The sequence below is a fragment of the Odontesthes bonariensis genome, chromosome 17, assembly GCF_027942865.1.
Source record: "Odontesthes bonariensis isolate fOdoBon6 chromosome 17, fOdoBon6.hap1, whole genome shotgun sequence".
Taxonomy (NCBI): domain Eukaryota; kingdom Metazoa; phylum Chordata; class Actinopteri; order Atheriniformes; family Atherinopsidae; genus Odontesthes; species Odontesthes bonariensis.
In genome coordinates this window covers 22,052,945-22,070,836 of record NC_134522.1, presented here as the reverse complement: position 1 = coordinate 22,070,836, position 17,892 = coordinate 22,052,945, and the positions used below count along the sequence as shown (strand labels likewise).

At 42.4% G+C, this 17,892-nt stretch overlaps 1 protein-coding gene across 5 annotated transcripts in view; it reads right to left on the bottom strand.

Annotated features, from left to right (window-relative positions):
• slc25a21 (solute carrier family 25 member 21) overlaps positions 1-17,892 on the bottom strand; it is a 109,328-nt gene that overhangs the window by 49,347 nt on the left and 42,089 nt on the right. For all 5 annotated transcript variants that reach the window (XR_012766866.1, XM_075448712.1, XM_075448714.1 and 2 more), the window contains exon 3: positions 8,128-8,176. Coding sequence is in view for 4 of the 5 variants with exons in the window: in XM_075448712.1 (XP_075304827.1) it covers positions 8,128-8,176 (49 nt within the window). In the remaining variant the exon portion in view is untranslated. The remainder of the gene's footprint in view (positions 1-8,127; positions 8,177-17,892) is intronic.

Here is a 17,892-nt window from a genome sequence, read left to right as displayed (position 1 = left end):
AGCTAAGTGTGTTCAACTGGACTTTGCGTAGAACAAGGGAGAGTTGTAGTAACAAAAACTGCAATAACAACTCTCGTGTCCTGTTTGCTACAGTAAACAGATCAACAAACCCTCCAGTTTCACTGCCTTTAGAACTAATTTCTACATCTAAGTGGAATGAGTTTGCAATATTCTTTAATGATAAAGTTCAAGGCCTTAAATATAATTTCCACAACACAAATAATTACTCTGCAGCCAGCTAGACACCTAGAGCTGACGCATTTCAAACCTGTCACTGACAAAACAGTCGAAGAGATCATCTGCAGTCTTAGGCTACGGCTACACGGAAACGTTTTTCACTGTAACCGATACTTTTTCTTATCGTCGTGGCCACACGGAGCCGGCGTTCCCACTACCCCAAAACGATAGTTGTGTAGAACGGGTTCCAGAGTGGGAAGATCTGAGAACGGCGTTGTTTCGTTTCCATTGTTATAGCCAAAACGGATTCGTTTACATCTGCGTCACAGCCACATGGCCAACGCCAGTGACGTATACACATACGTCAGTGACCAGAACAAAAAGCGGCTTCTATTCAAAATCCGGAAGAAGACGACAACACAACAAGGACAGACAGCGATCATCATGGACCCCACAACATTGATAGCAGCACTGCTGCAGAAACTGCTAACTACAGCGGCGTTGTTGAAGGAACAACGTGAGCTTCGCGCTGGTAGAAGTAGGGGCGTACACGCATTGCTTCTTCTATTGTTCTGGTGTAACCGGTAGGGGTGGCTTACAGCGCATATAGAGGTGTGGCGTGTGTACTGCATCGTATTCAGCGTTTTCATCGTTTCCAGCTTTCCTGTGTGGTCGCAATAATTTTCGTACCCGTTTTAAAAAAAAAAAAACCTTGTTTCGTTTCCGTGTAGCCGTAGCCTGAGTCTGTGCTGAGCAGTTTGTTACCACAACTCGCTCATCTAGTTAACATCTCACTCCAGACTGGAACATTTCCAAAGGCCTTAAAAACTGCTGTCATTAAGCCTCTTCTAAAGAAGAGCAATCTTGATGCCACAGTACTGAACAACTACCGGCCCATATCAAACCTGCCATTCTTAGGCAAAGTCCTAGAAAAAGTTGTACACCAACATCTTACTGACTTTCTTCTGTCTAACAATGCTTTTGATACTTTCCAATCAGGCTTTAGGTCCCACCACAGCACTGAGACAGCTCTGATCAATGTGACAAACGGATATCTGCCTGAACACAGACGCAATAGCTGCCGACTCCAGGCCGAAATGCACGATGGTCCATGTTGACCAGTGTTTTGAACAGCTTCTCTGTACAGCTTTGGTGCACCACACGACAAGTTTGAAGCGTACAATGGGGTGAATGAAAATCAGCACAACAAAATGGGAAGGACAAAAGGAATTTGCAAATAAAAATCCAGGAACATGGCAACTGTAAAACTGCACTGTGAAAAAAAAAGGTAGATATTACATTTATAAAAAACGCAAAATTGGAATAAACATTTAATGGGACCTTCCTCCTGCCATGTGCCACCTGTCCAGCAGATTTGATGAAAGTTGGATTTGCTACTTTTCCGTTTCTGCCCTGGAAGGGTTAGGGTCTGAATTATGGATTCAGAAAGTTCAGAAATCTATGAACACGACCAAGCAAAGGTTTTTCAGCAAACACGAAAAAGTTGATCAGCATTGGACCGGGTAGAGTTGAGGAGCTATGAAAGCAGCGGAGGACCTGCTGCGGGGTCCCTGTGCTTGGCCTCGGCACCTTGAAAAACGGAATCTGAAAGACTGAAGTATGACGACATACGAAAACCTGCGGTAGAGATTTTGAACGCTGCTGTGCCGAGGCCACGTTGAGCCTTTAAGTGCCTGTCCAACACTTGAGTATCATCTTGAGTATCATCTTGAGTATTATCACAAGTGCATCAACAAAGGGGAAGAAGACCACAGTTAGGCTTCAGGCACTGGTTTAAAAAAAAAAAACAACCACATTTACTTAGACTGTATCAATGATTTAAAGAGAGATGTATTCCACCGAGCAAAGATTTGTGGCATTAGAAACAACCAACTTTGGTCATGTTCGAGAACAGTTGCAAAAGAGCGGCAGCATTTTTGGCCTAGTTAGGAGCTGTCTTCAGGTTAGAAAAGGGGTGATGGAGGTAGGCTAGAAGATGTAGAAATACATGTGTAAGTTTTGAGATGGGGCAGCGGGGGGGCAGCACTGTGGTTGGAGCACAGTCAGGGTCTAGTGAAAACAAATGCTTCTACTCTGTAATTAGTGTACTGGAATGTACTGGAATGTGAACCCCTTCAATGATAATGATTACAGGTGCTCCATAATCACACTGATGTGCACATCTGCTTTTTATGTATACCTCTATCTATATCAAAAAATGTCCATCTCCATAGCAATCCATTTGTGACAAGTTACATGTCGAACATCTGTGACTAACTACAACAACATCTGTCACAACATTAAAAGTAATGGGTTGGAGTTTTTAAAGTTTATTTTTCTGGCATTTGTCTTTATTAGGATACCTAACAAGAGAAGGTGAAAATAAATGGCCAATGAGATTACATGGTATCCACAATAAGTCTCTTTTACAGGCACGTTTCGTTAACCTGGTGGAAATTTAACATCTCTGCTCTTAATTTCAGTCCAAGTCACAGCCAAAAGTTTTGTTGCAATTCGTCTGGTAACATTTTTGACATCATCATTACTTTTTAAATGATCCCCCCCCCCCCCATTTCCTAATAACACTCTTTGGGAAAAACTGTTGTACTGAACAATATATGCGCATGCATATTTTACACATTGCTGAAAAACGTATGTATACGTACACATGTGGGCCTCGATCCTTCTCCGATTCAATGCTTAATTTTCTATCCTTTTTGATTTTCTAATATCAAACGATTCAAATAAAATAAACGTGAATCATAAGACAAAAACATTATCAAATCAAAATACACCATTACACCCTCGGATTGACAAAGGCAGCATCCAACATTATATTCTAAGGCAATTCTCTCTCTCTTTTAAATCCTTAATCGTGACATGTACGGTCCTGTTTTAAGGACATGGGGGTGTCACTTTTTTTGCATCACCTATATAGACGCTGTACATTTTAAGTCAAACTATGGGCCTTTTCAAATAGTGTTCCACTATGTTGGCACCTATAAAGACGCTCATTCGACATTGTCTGCCTCTGCTTTGCTAAATGGAAGTGTTGCGTTATATCAGGGTGTGCTTTCTAGTGATAAGTGAATGGGTGGTGCCAAAAGGGCTTCTGTTTGGGGTACCTAAATCTAACCCAATAAATATGGTGCACAGACCCAAAAAATAATTAATGAAAACAAACAAATGATTAAAAAAAAAAAAAAGATGAGCTGTTGCCAGCATGCATACTGGCCTATCCTCCCATTTTCTACATTACAACACCCATAGAAAGTGGCTTGTGGAGCCTGCACTGAGCTGAAATTATGATGTCATATCTATGATAATATATGTGGGAATTCCATATAGTGGCTTACTGGGCTAAAGTGTAGGGAGACAATAAATCTTTGAAATCTGTCTGGACAGATGCTCTGGCCAAACCATTTTTTGCATGAATAAAACTGAGTAATCACTCAAGAGAGTTTGACTGGAAAGCAAAGGGATCCCATCTAATCCTGCCCAAAAATTCTACTCTGCACTGCAGAAAAAAAAAAAGCTGCTCTCCGCCTCATGAACTAGACCCACAACTTGCTCATTCTGGGGCACTGCAGCAACTGAGCTCAGTTTATCCTGCATGTGCACTGGGCATGTGTTTGTCTTAAGACTGTGAGTAAAGTCTTGCCCTGAAGTCTCACATTGCCGGGGGGGATTAGGAGCCAGTTTGACTGCCGATGACCTGCCTGCTCCTTTACAAGGAAAAGATCAGCTATCAGGCTGTTCCTGCTTTGTGCCCTGCTGTTTGAGGGGTGTGTTAGGGATTCCTCTTTAAGTGCACATGGGTTCACCGAGCAGTTGGGGGTAAACAGAGGAGGCGGTAGGAGGGAGGAGGGGAGTGAAGTCTTTCGCCCATCCTCAGTGCCGTCACACTTCCCTAAAGAAGGGTGAACGTCATCGGTCAAAGCACTCATCAAAGATCACTTCCAAGCCCCCATCAACGAGCTCACACTGTCATGCGTGCTGTGACCAAACAGAGGTAGTATTACCATGGGCACTGCTGTGAGCAAGGGCCAGCACCAGGTTTTTCCAATCAGGCCTGAAACAGGCTACTGGCAGGCTTAGTGGTAAGCAATGACAGCCATGTCATACAACACAATTTACAGAATTGCACAATTCAATACATGTTTTTTTTCCAAAACACATGTACAACTGGGGTTTAAAACTAAACACTGCATAATCACTCAGCAAACTAGAAGTTTTGAAGAAAACAAGGCAGGCCAAAAGAAGGGATTCTGCATTATTTAGGAGGCAGTTATGTAATGAAGTTTATGCTAACAAAGCAGCGGCCGAATCAACCACAGGTTAACTGAGATGGCTGCTGAAAAACTGAAACCGCAGACGAAGGCTAAAACAGAAGGCACAGGTCATATTTAGTGGGAGGAGTTAAAACTGGAGGAAGTCTGGAGAAAGGAAATTGAAAGGGAGAACGCAGCAAGACGGTGTGGGTGCAGCGGGTGAGCGGAGGCAGGAAAGAAGTGGCTCGCTCCAAAGTTATTGCAAGAAAATACACTTTCGGGGCAAACTGCGGCAAACACCAGATCTGTGGAAACTGCGAAACATTTACTGGCACACAGAGGCAGACGCAGACGTGAAAAGGGCGCGGCCTCTGTCTCTGGGAGGAAGCGAAAGGGTTGATGGGACGCTTCTTTCAGATGTGCGAGTATGTTTGCGCATGCATGTTTATAAGGGTGGAGCTCCATGTAACAGGATCTCAACATGAAGGGAAATGCAGGCTCACTGCAGCTCTCTAATGAGAAGGGGAACCTGATCAGAGTCAGATGGGGAGCCCCGAGCACACAACCCCCTGCAGAAAGTGCCGCCCGACACCCTTTGTTACCTCCAAGTGAGCTGAGACCAGCCCATGAACCATGTAACTAGGTGGTTTCCAGGTTAATGAAAAGCTGTAACTCCGGTCCCACTGTCTTTTTTCTGCTAAAATGACGTCCGCCTTTCCTTCTAACACCGTACCACCATCAGCCCCCTTACATCTTCACTCCGACATTCCCACCCGTACCAAGGAAAGGGGCGTCAGGGTCAGGAGTAATTAACTGTTTACCCTGTGTGAAGTATGCTACATTTAAATTTCGGGATCATAATTATCCAGACTGATTTCGCAATGAGACAATATTTTTAATGTCCTATTTCACCATAATAATTGGTTTGAATGTATTAAAAAAAAAAAAGAAAAAAAAAAGTTCACACAAGAAAAGCCGACTCTGGCTCAAAACATCTCTCCAACATGCCTTGCATGCTTTATTCCTGGAACCATTTAGCCTATTATGCCTTTATCTAAATTGATGTACACTGCTCTGGACCTCAGTGTGTGTGTGTGTGTTTCTCAGTACTTATTTCTGAAATTCTTAAGTGAAAGAAAATCCTTGAGTGCTGGGACTGTTATATTTGGACAAAAAATTCACCATTTTCTGCAATCCATCCAAATAGAAATGAATTAGTAGGAGCCATCCACCACAAGTGAAGTCTACGCTACAACCGATTCCATTAAAAGCCGGCAAAGCAACTCCCGAACAACGCACGGAACCGCCACAACGTCATTCCTTGCACAGCTATGAAAATGTGATTCCGTTTTGTGGCTCAAGTCAAAAATATACGTCTGACTCGCTCTCTGCGACGAAAGTGGCTGTAAGTCAAACTGATTGAAGGCGGGCTCGGCAGGAGACCCTCAGATGTAAGATAGATGTACTTGTTAGCAAAAGTGAATAACAGGGGTCATGGCTTGACTGGTCAGTGAGCACACCACGGAGAGCCAAAGTGCAACAACAAAGGCCAAAAAATATGCACTGCCAGTCATCTGAAAAGACTTTTACTTTTATGTCCCATATCTAACACGATGTTCAGTGTGGTTGAGTCAAATATTTGCCGCCATTAGCCCAAAGTGTTTTCCCTGTCAGCATTTTTAATAGATGCCCTGAGCTTATACGTTTATCATCATAGACATACTTTCCCTCTCTGCATTACAAATAGCTCCAAACATGGCGTTATCAATCATTTTGAAAGTTACAAATCTCTGGAACTCAGCTATTCATTAATTTGCCAAAGCTGTTGCCCTGGAGGACGAAACTGTGTTTGTTTCAAGGGAAGAGCTGCCAAGTGATTCTGACATATCTTAAATACATAACAGCAGGATTTGGCTACAAGTGGCCAGCTACTGCTGCTAAATCACAGCGCCCTCCTGCTAAATCACAGCGCCCTCCTGCTCGCCGATGAAGAGGAGAGAGATTAGCAATCATTCGGTTATAAGCAGGTCCACGTTCTGTCAAGTTTACCTTTCCAAAAAATAAAGGAAAAAAAAAAAAAAAAGGAAAAGGGAAAAAAAAAAAAAAAAACCCCTTTGATTCCAAGTTGGTGGAAAAAAGTAAATTCACTCCAGTTGCTGTTCAATTTGGACCGGTGGACATTAAAGCAGGAGCCAGTGCCTAATAAGAGCCATGCCTGAGAGAGAAACACACACAGAGAGCAAGAGAGAGAAACCCAGCGGAGGTGTGTCTGTGTCTCGGCTCCAAGGTTCCTGCTAATAGATTTCAGCTCCCTCAGTGTCCCAATTAGCTAGTACGTATGCTTGGTTTATGAAATCATTTGTGGATATTAAGTGTGTGAACATTCATGTCCACTATGCATGCATACTTGCACATGATTTATGTTTCCGTGTGTGCTCTTGTTGTTCAAAGTAGCAACCGCCCGTTGTTTAGTCACATCACATTTTCAGGTTTATTCTAATTAGCGGCTTCAGACAAACTATTCAGCTTTTTGCATGGGAAAAAAAGAAGAACCCCCCCCCATGAGCCAAGACCAAAAGGCATCAACTTACTCAGACCCGTTTCCAGCAACAAAACGCCTATCAGCATAAACACATGGCGACACAAACAGAAAACAGATAAACCTGTCCAGTTTTAGAGCAGATTTTACCACTTCTTAAGGAAGAGCATTACAAAGAAAACACTGAGTGCACTTTTAACCCTGACCCCGTGTGAGGACGGACAGGCAGAGCCCCAAGACTTACCTGTAATAAACCCCACAGCTTCCACACGTGACCATAAATCACACTATGTGCCTTCAAAGTATCAAATATCGACTAATACAGCACCAGTCACCCTCGGCTTTTATCCCTGCGTTTCCCCTTCTGTGTTCTGGTGGTGGCACTGCCTTTAAAGTGCAACCATCTCACTTTTTTTTTTTTTTTTTTTTTTTTTTTTAAAGGCACGCCGGGCAATTTATTTACCAAGAAACTGCTGCCGTAAATGACAGAAAAAGCGGTACAATTTACTGACAAGTAGTGAATTGGGGGCAGGGGGGCCCAGAACGAAGCCAGAGGTCTTGGCTGGCCCTGTGAAAGACTATAAAGCTTTAGTAGTAGCCCACGACCTGTTTATGGCTGGCTGAGACACTGTGGTGCGGGGCTCCTGATCACTCGGCAACTCCACACAGCTGCCGTTCTTGCATAACACGCAAAGAGGAGACGGTCGCGGAAAACAAGCCATTAGACACAAAGAGCGCATTTAGTGGCGTTTGATTTACTCTGCGAGGCCTCGGCAGACTGCAGGTCGTTCCAGAAAATGGAAGTAAAAGGCTCGATTCTTTCATTTTGCTGTTCATTCGTTGATTCTGTCATTTAAAGAGTATGAGACGCCCCAGGTTAATTATTAGGTCAAATAATGCATTTTATTTACTATGAAATATGTAAAGAAGTTGGCACTGGTGCCCACTTTTTCAGGAATAAGTGCAGATGTGGCTGGGCCCGTGAGGCTGGGGAACAACAACTGCAGTGCTACACAAACTCCACCAACCGGATTTATGAAGCGGCTGTGGGCTACAATAGCTTCCCTACATCTTTGGCAAACATAGAAGAAAAGATAAGGAAACGCAAGAGTTCTTTGTTGGATTGGATGTGTGGCTTACCTCGTCTTCACTACATCAAGGGGATGCATCAAGCAGATCTCCACCAGACCTAACAAGAACAACGACAAAAAATGTCAATTTTTTTTTACATCACCCCAAAAAAAGTGCCTTAAAACATTTAAAACACTTAAAAATTCTGAGGCAGTTTTCAGATGTAAAGCGCCGTGTCACTGCCCTAAATGGTTCAGCATTTCACAGAATCTCATCCTTCTGCCTCGTTTTAACGTCAAAAGCATCAGTTTCTCTGAGCGCGATGCGCCTCGTGCCATCCTGGCAAGAATGTGGGTTTTAACGAGCGATCCGGCATGACTTATTTCCAAAAATCATTCAGACCATAATTTCAAACATTTCGAAGCCACCAACCATGTCATGTAGGCAAACCCAGTACATCAGAGAATGTGTCAGCAGCTGGGGAATCAATGCAGTTGGGCGATCATTCAGAGACTCTGAGGTTTCACACACACGCTAACTATGTGCATCTGTGTTGAAAAGCCACCGCTCTGGCACGGACGCCTTCTGACTCAATCCGTTTTTTTTTTTGTTTTTTTTCTTCAAAACTTGTGATTCTCGCTGCATCTCTTCACTGGTGCTCTGAGGGCTTCCCTTGCAGATTCCACCGTGTGTGTACACAGCTGCCGTGCAATATGGGGTCTTTGCTAATTTGCTCAATTAAACATATTGTCTATAAAAGAGTGTGTCTTCTGGGGTTTTTCCAGGGAAGTAATTATCAGGCGAAATACCACAGGAAAAATGACTTTGTCTACAGTTGCATCTTAATGTACGAATGGGAAAAGCGAGAACTACTGAACCAGGACTACCAGTGGCCAAGAGTCAAACTAAATTCCATCTGTCACGGCTCAGTTGAGCTGCCTTTGGTTGTTAATGATACTGTGCTGAAAAAGTAAATACAAGGCTGTATTGGAACGATCATTTTCTGGCCTTGCTATTAATAGCGCTGAAGAAGAAGCTCGACAAATCTGTCACTAGGTAATTGGATTACACGATGAAGCCAAACCTGTCGAACCGCTTGTTCACCCCGTGCAAACGCGGAAAAGGCGGGGCGGTGACGGAACATGCTTGTGGTGATGCTTGTGGAGGAAAATGGAGTCCGGGCCAAAAAATATATATAAATAAATACAAGGTAGGAAAACAAAAAAACAACTGTGACTTCACATTAACATTTCTACAAATAGAAAATCGTATCAGTTTGCTCCCAGTGTGATGGTAATTTATTGAATGGTGCCATTTAGAAATCTTAACTTTTATCCTTCATTTGCAACAGGAGCTTCTGAGCCTTCTGAAAAGTCCGAAATATAAACATGAATCTATACATCTGGATGTATAGAGAGCAACAACATTTTCTTTTTCTGGGAGAGTGTGTGCGTCTCGCTCAGTTGCAGACTGGACAGGTTTTAATTGGGATAGTCATTCTGAATACATATTCACATCACATGAGAAAAACAGATCTGTGACTGTTGAGATGCATTTCAACATGGTGGCCAAACCAAAACAGAAGGATATGTAGCTTCTCAAAAGCAGATAAACACTCCCAGAAAAAGCCTAAAATTAGCCGAAGCACTTCACACAAGCTGCAGTTAAATTGTTTTGCATCATTTGTACAAATATTAAAGCATATGTGTATATAGTAATATGGCCAAATTTCCAATAAAGCTGCTCACTTCTTTAGTCTAAACACGTCAGAAATTGCGACTGACAGATGTGTCAACTTGCGGTCGCTTAAAGCATTTCCAGACTCTCAATCTGCTCTGTTGAAATCCTGATTTTTCTGATAAGCGCAGCGTTATCTGACAAAAAGCTGGAGCCGATCCCAGCTGTCACTTGGCGAGAGGCGGGGTAAACCCCGGACGGGTTGCCAGTCCATCACAGGCCGACACAGAAACAAATGAGACAAACAACAACCAACGCTCACACTCACTCCTAGGGTCAATTCAGAGTCACCAATTAACCCAGCATATATATTTTTGGGTGGTGGGAGGAAGCCGAAGTGGCAAGAGAGAACCCACGCATGCACGAGGGAGAACATGCCCCAGCCGGGACCTAACCTAACTTTTAAGTCAACACAGTGTCTGTAAACATCTAAATACTTCCCTGAAATAATTCACTCTCAATTTTGGGCCTCATTGTGAACATCAGATTACAGGAGCTCCAAACGTACTGTCATTAACTTACAGGAGAAATGTAACATAAGTTAACACTGTACACTAAACAACTGTACACTCTGTGTAATTCACATACATTAATCTGCTTCAGTGTGTTCCAGTGTGTAGTTCTCAGGCTGTCAGAATTTCTAGGTGAAGTGCCATACAAAACATCTCCCTAAATAGGATCAATCAAAAATGTGAGGCAAATGACAACCAGCGCCGTGCACAGTGATCCATCTCCAAGATGTCAGTTGCGAAAGGGAAAGAGTGATGAAAAGCGCAAATGCCAAACCCTTGTGTTTATCTGACAAGCTACCTGACAGCCTGGCAGACGTGACACCTTAAGAACAGCTGATGGCAGATGAGATGACAGGCCGCAGAAAGCCGAAGGCAAAACTAAAACACTAAAGTTTAACACTATAATCCCAAACTGACCTTTGTGTGGCATGTTGCTCAGTGGTTTGTTTCAGTTCTTTCTTTTTTTTTTTTTCCTTCAAGATGAGAAAAAGCGACAGACCGATACAGTGGCGTTTCCTGTTCATAAATGAAAATAAATAAATAAAAAGCACAAAGCGGAAAATAAAAAAGGGTGACGGACAACTGCTGACAGAGATGTTGGTAAATGATGACATAACAAAAATGTGATCTTTTTCTACTCCCGTATTCACGACGTGTGATGGTTTGATGCAATGTAAAGCCTATGGGGTGTATCATTTACACTGGTCCTATGGGGACACGCGATCGACTGCCTACACCCCTGAGAGGCAGCTTCTCCCTAAACCCGTGCCCCAGCTCATCCCACTCTTCAACTCCAGCTGTCAGCACGTGCTACTGTTTAATCATAGAGCGCAGCAGTAGTGAACCCACACACTCTTGAGAGCACTTCACACCCCTCCGTAGCCTCCCTCCGATGCAGTCACGGGGCATGCTGAGGGCTCACAGACGGGATGATGCCACAAAGTTTCTAAGTTGAGCCCTTTTCCTATTCTACTTCCTCAGTCTGGCTGCAGCGGCTTCTGCAGGCACACACCCCCTTGCAGCTGTGAAGAGAGGCGTAATATTACAGCGACGTGCCATCTGGTCGACGTTTACGGCTTTTCTACGCATCAGTGGGTGACGTACTGGGAGACACAATATTTTGAGGACTCTTTTGTCCCTGAGCCACAATGGTACTGACAGAGCTTGTCATCCGCCGCGTTGCAGACAGACACTCACACAGATGCACACAAGAGCTGATCGCAAGGGGCTCTCTGGAGAATTGCCATTGAGCACACCTTTACATACACACTACAGCACTTCTTTTTGGCCCAAATGCATCCTACGCCAAGAAGTGCAGTGGAAACAGATTAGCTGCAAGATTACAGAGATTTTGTATCTATGTTCTATTTAACTGACAACATGTATTTTTCATTGAGTATTCCACACTGCAGAGAGCTGCTGTCATATGCTGGATTTAAAACATTAGGCAAGGCAAGGCATCTTTATTTATATAGCGCATTTCATACCACAGGCAACTCAATGTGCTTTACATAAAGACAAGGTATTTAAAAGAACAGAAAAACAAGCAATTTAAAGAGAATAAAAAAAAAATAGAATAAAAATTAAAACACAGTTAAAAGCAATCAAAGAAGAGGGAAAAAGAAAAATATAAACTCAACCATAAGCACACCGAAAGAGAAATGTTTTTAACCTGGATTTAAAAGTGCTTATAGTTGGGGCAAAACATTGGCTTTTTGTATCGCATAAGAAGACCAAATAGCAGACACAGTGAAATCAGGCATCATAAGTGCTGAATCATGCTCTCTTTAAGTCGAAATGTGCTAGTCTCTGGGGCCAAACCAAAGAGTAGCTTCACTGGTAGCACTAGTAGCACCGCTGCCCGATGGACAAGACATTCCAGGTTGTCTGATAAGTTGTCGTCCACAGAGAGAAGATCATACATCATACAGATGAGATGATTATCTGCGTTGGTTTTGCCTCTGGAATGCGTGCAGTTTAGCTCCCACGCAAAAGTGAGAAAGAAAAACAATAGAGCACCAGGGAGTGATTGCTCAATGGGTGCAGGTGTCATCCATCATCCCGAGACACACACTGAATGACTGTAATTCCCAGCAGCCATAGGGAGAAGGTCACTGCCACAGGAAGCGGGACTCACCCGAGAAAATGGACGTATACACGAGAGACGCACTGCCTCGTCATTTCACACGCTTACTTGACCCGGTAAAAGCTACAGTCTCTGATGACGGCTTACACACAGTCCTCTCCATCGTGTCAACCCAGTTTTGTTGATTCCTCTCAGAAAAAAATACTGAAGAAAAGAATCAGCAACGCCAAGTCGTGGCCTTGGGTAGGCCCATGACACAGACAACATCACACGTGAACAGTTTCACATATAAAACCTTGCAGCTAATTGTTTTCCAAAACAGCATATTTCTTGGTTCAGTAGGAGCCAAAGCAGAAAACTGCAACCTGTCCTGAAGTTTTCAAGGTGCGTGACGAGACACAGGCGTGTCCTGATGACAGATCTTCATCTCACAGGCCCGTTCTGGTTTTGACAAAGAGCTCCCGACTGAACCTGCAGGAAACAGCTCATGCCTCCACGTCCTCCATTAATACTTCTTTAAACACATCTGATCAGGAATGCCAAACAAACCCCATGAGGTGATGCATCCACTGCAATTTGTGAACAGAGCACACAATATCCATCGGCAGCAGTGCAGAGCGTTCTGATTGAAAAAGATCTGATTCATTTCAGGTTCTTTCAAAGCTCAGGCAGACGAAGAATGAAGAATGTCACGTGACAAATAGTCATTGTTTTATTTCATTCCAAAGGCCAACATTTCAAAATCTTCCAACATTTTTTGTCACATTCAATTCGAGCCTATCTGACTACAATTTTTCTGATACATCTGTTGTTATTTTACACTAATTAAAATCAACGATGACAAATTACACTGAATTTGCAAGGTGGAAATATCGTACGTGAGTGAAATAAATGTAACATAAAAGTTTCCAAATGATATAAGGGCCTTTCGACTGGGGTAAGGCAAATACTTCATAATGTAGTTGCCATGTGAGAGGCAAGTATGAAAATACAACAAGGAAAGAGCAGATGTAACAATTCCAAACCGATTGCAGTAACATTTAAATAGAGTATAAACCAGGTTCACACATTAATGAAATTAATTTAGTGCAGCAAAAGTTAAGAATTTCATCAATACCAAAGAAGGACAACATTATGTAAAGAGATAAAAGCTTAGCAACTGGATAAAATAAGAAAAGAAAAAAACACACACACACAAAAAAAGAAAACTATTTCAACTCTACGATCTCACCAAATAATAATGTGGATTAACTAATTCTGTAAGAACTGACATCGTTTGCAAAAGAAAACACACAAACATGATCCTCGAATGTGTGACAGAAGACCGAGAAGGAGAAAAAGTCACGGGGACAACTATTAATCAGATTATCACCAATCAGAGTGCAGAAGAGTCACGGTTAACACCCCCAAACTGCCCCTTGTTCTGTGCTCAAAAAAGCTAAAAGGGTGCAAAAGAAAAACAAGCAGGGCATCCGATTACAACGGGGAGGTTTTTTCAACCGAGGGCCTCTGTCAAAGGGGGTCAGGAATCCAGGATTTCTCTGGGACCGTTTCAGCTACCGTATTGCTGCCGCCATGGAAATGCAACAGTCGCTTTGACACAGGCACGGCAGCCTCGAGGTTTTCTAAAACACCCACCCACATCATTTATATCTGAGAAGGCAAACGTCTGAATCAGTCTGGGATAATGTCTGGCTGAGCTAAATTGTGAATGGAGAAGCTCAATGTCACATTCACTATGAGCGAGTGTGCGTGGGCAGACAATGGTAGTTTCATCATATTGCTTTCCACTCTTTTGTGGATATAGTGGTTAGGATCCAAATACACCAAGCCTTTATATTATGCAATAACATCTCTCTCCAGGCGCTGCTCGGATGCATTTGGAAAAAGGATCTAACGATGATAAAGACATGTCTCACACCATCAGTTTCGTGTCGACTTTTACACGTGAAAGGATAACGGCACACAGTGTCCAGACCCGAGATTAGATTGTTTAAGGTTCTTAAAGTAATGTAAATCGTGATCTGAAACTGGGATAAGCTCCATCCTGGATGGACGTTGCATGTCGTCCTGAAATTTGGTTTCCAAATGGGGTGCATAGGATAATGTGATTGCACAGACTGGATGAACCGCATGTTTATTTGCTATATTGTGCAAATACACAAGTAATCTTCAAAAGAATTCATGGTGAGTGAATGTGTGTTCTTACTAGCACCTTTCTTTTTTTCTTACTTCTTTTTACGACTTTATACGTCATATTCCCTCTCGTTCATCAGTGCTGCTGATATGTGTACATGTAATTTAGACATAAACAAAAAAAAAAGTCACCTGTGAGGACGAAGCTTCATCTACCATCTCTGAAGCGCTCCGACTGAAACTCTGCAATTTCTGGTGTATATATGGAAATGTGTGGAAATGCCACGAGTGCTCGTTTTGCAGCACACAGATGTAATCGAACCAAGAACAACGTGGAATAACTGCCTCCATTCTGACGCGGAAAATTTTATGTCCATTTACACATGTTTAAAACACATTATTTTTGTAAAGGATCTGCCTCATTTAGAATGAAAGAAAGAACAGGAGCTGATCCTGTAAATCACAACGGACACAAACATTCTTGGGTTAGTAGGTCTCCTCCATTCTAAACTGAAAGAACTTCCTAATAATAAGGAATATCCTGCAGAGCCCAAGCGCATCCTGTTTACGTCCAGCAGTCGCTGATCCAGAAGTTGAAGTTAAGGGAGCGAAAAGAAAAAAAATCTTTTACCCCATCTGTTACTTTTGCCTTTTTTTTTGCAAAGCATTTGGACAACACCTACAAGAATCAAGCAACTCCCTGATTTCTCAGCACACAGCAAAAACAGGAGGATAGACAAATCATGATATAGATCAACCATCTTATTCTGCTTGTATAGTAAATGGTATGTGTGTTTTTTTTTCCCCAGTTGGTGCTGTCTTGAGTAAAAGACTTATCTTGGAAGTCATGGCAGATTTTTCCCACTGGCTATACACAGAGAATGCTTGGGTGTGTGTCGGTCTGTTAAACTTAAAATGAACTCTGTGATGTTGATGAATGTGTCAAGATGTGTGTGTGTGTGTGTGTGTGTGTATGCGTTAGGTGCATGTACATTTGACTGGGTTAACTTAGCCTGCCCGAGCAGACAGGCTAATGACACAAGTCGGTTGTCAAATGTCAGCGATGTCACAGTTTTACTGACACCCATAGTGACATCTATACATGACCATCTGATGCAAATACCTACACCGGAGGGGTGGAAGTGGCGACAGGAGGAGAAAAAAAGGGCACAAAACGGATGCAAAACCTGTTGTAACTGATATTTGAGAGGAGCTGTCGTCTCAGACGATTTCTTTCATGGGGTTCGCTTTTTAAACAAATTGCCTCCAACTCCTGCAAGTCACCTGTCACCAACTAAATAAACTGCATAATCCCCCCAACAAAGATTGGAGTGTGTGAAATTTAGATCCAACACGCAGCTTCAAGATCCACGGGTGCTTTCCGAGCTTCTACATTGTTCACAAAAAGATGGCTTCCCCAAAGCCCTGATTTATTACAACAGGCAAATGAGCATGTGGTCGCAAATAATAAATAGCGCAGATGAGAGAGTGTCAAGTTCTGACGCCAGTGACGTCCTAAAACTACACACAATCACAACCAGCTCATTTCAATGATGGCCAAAGCAGTCTACCAGAAGAATGGAACATGGAAATGAACGTGGAGCCGCAAACAAGCAGACGTGTGGATAATCAGAAGCGATCATTTACCAACAACAACGTGATTATCCGTTCCGTTCAAATTCAGATAACACAGAACAAAAAAAAGTACATGTACAAGCATAATCATTTAAATAACCTGCAGCCCAAAATGAAAAGAATCCACGCAACAAAGCCAGGCGTGAAGATCACCACGTCCACACCTCTCAGGAGCTAACTTACCACCACACCTTGTTAGTAAATACCGGCCGCGAGTGTCACCAAAAATGGGTTTGCGCCAGGTGCAAAGCAATAGCAGATTTGGGCCTCAGTGTTCGGCCGGATCTGTAGCCGTCATAACTATTCAGAACAGACAAAAAGAAAATACTTCTATGTATGATCTTCATTTTGCATACATCTTTACATCATCCGAGTTTCACCCTTTACAGACTTTCACAAAAAACTTTTAACAGAGGAAACAAAGAGTTTGATCTAAAGTGTAAAACTTTAGAACGTGAATATTCATCATTTCTATCCATACGACAGAGCTCTGTATGAAGGTTGAAAAGCCAGATCTGAATGCTATAATGGGAAAAGGAAATCGTGACGTGGCTGGTCACTGGTTTTAACCCGATTTAATTGAATTGTGTAATAGTTACACATTGATGTCACAGTGAGTCAACCCGTGTATTAAACCGAGCCTACTGAACTTTCTAATTCATTCCCCCCTAAGGCCACTTCAGAGGAATGATTGCTGCTCTCACCTGCTTTTGTGTTTAGTGCACTAAAATCTGCTCCGTTTCATTACAGATCATTAAGAATGGTTCACCCTCCATGTGGAATAGAAATGAAAAACGGAATCAATTAACCACCCCACTGTGCTTTAGCCGTAAAAATGATAGAATTAAACTTCCCCCAGCTTTCTAAATCCTGACAATTCCAGAAATAACCTAACCAAAACTCTCCAAATCAGATCTCCAAATCAAACCATCACTTTATGAAAACACATTCTTGCAAGTTTTCTTGCTAATCAATTCCAAATTGAACAATTTGGGCTGAAATCATGTTATTTTGGTCAAAATTGGGGGACCGAGGCTCTAAATTAAGTATGTTTTCTGATAATAATATCACGACGTGAGCCTGTTGATAGACTAAACAGAAGGGCAGGAAATATGTGTGTGCTGCTCAGCGCAAAACAGTGAAGAAGAAGTACATACAAATACAAACTAATGGGATCTAAATTTTCTCTTGTCACGAGGCTCTTTAGAACAAACATTTCAGCAATTATGCAGCTGCCTCTACAAGAACGTCTTAACCGTGGCCATTTTAGCTGATGAAAAAAAGAACATATATGTTTCTAACTCCAACAATTCCCCACAACATTTTCACCTCACAGTAGTTAATCACTTCACTCTTGTTGCCATGGTCTCTGTACACTTCCGTTTAATCGCACCTCCTACAGCTCCAGTCCAGCTTTCAAACACACAAATTCCTGACTTCTTGGTTATCGGCACCAAATGCTTTGACGGACTGTAATTACATGAATATGAGCAAAGATGATAAACGAGCACATTATGATGGAATCAAAAGTTTCCCGAATAATATATGATGTATTTTTTTTTTTTGTTTGTTTGTTTTTGCTGATGTCTTTTTTTTTTTTAATTCGGAACCCCTGCCAGCCGACAAAATTTAACTCTACATCATTAGCCGTATCGCAGCGGCTCAGCCCAAAAATCTAATTATTCTCTTCTTTCACCTATTTCGCAGTCAGGCAGTAACAGAGAAAAT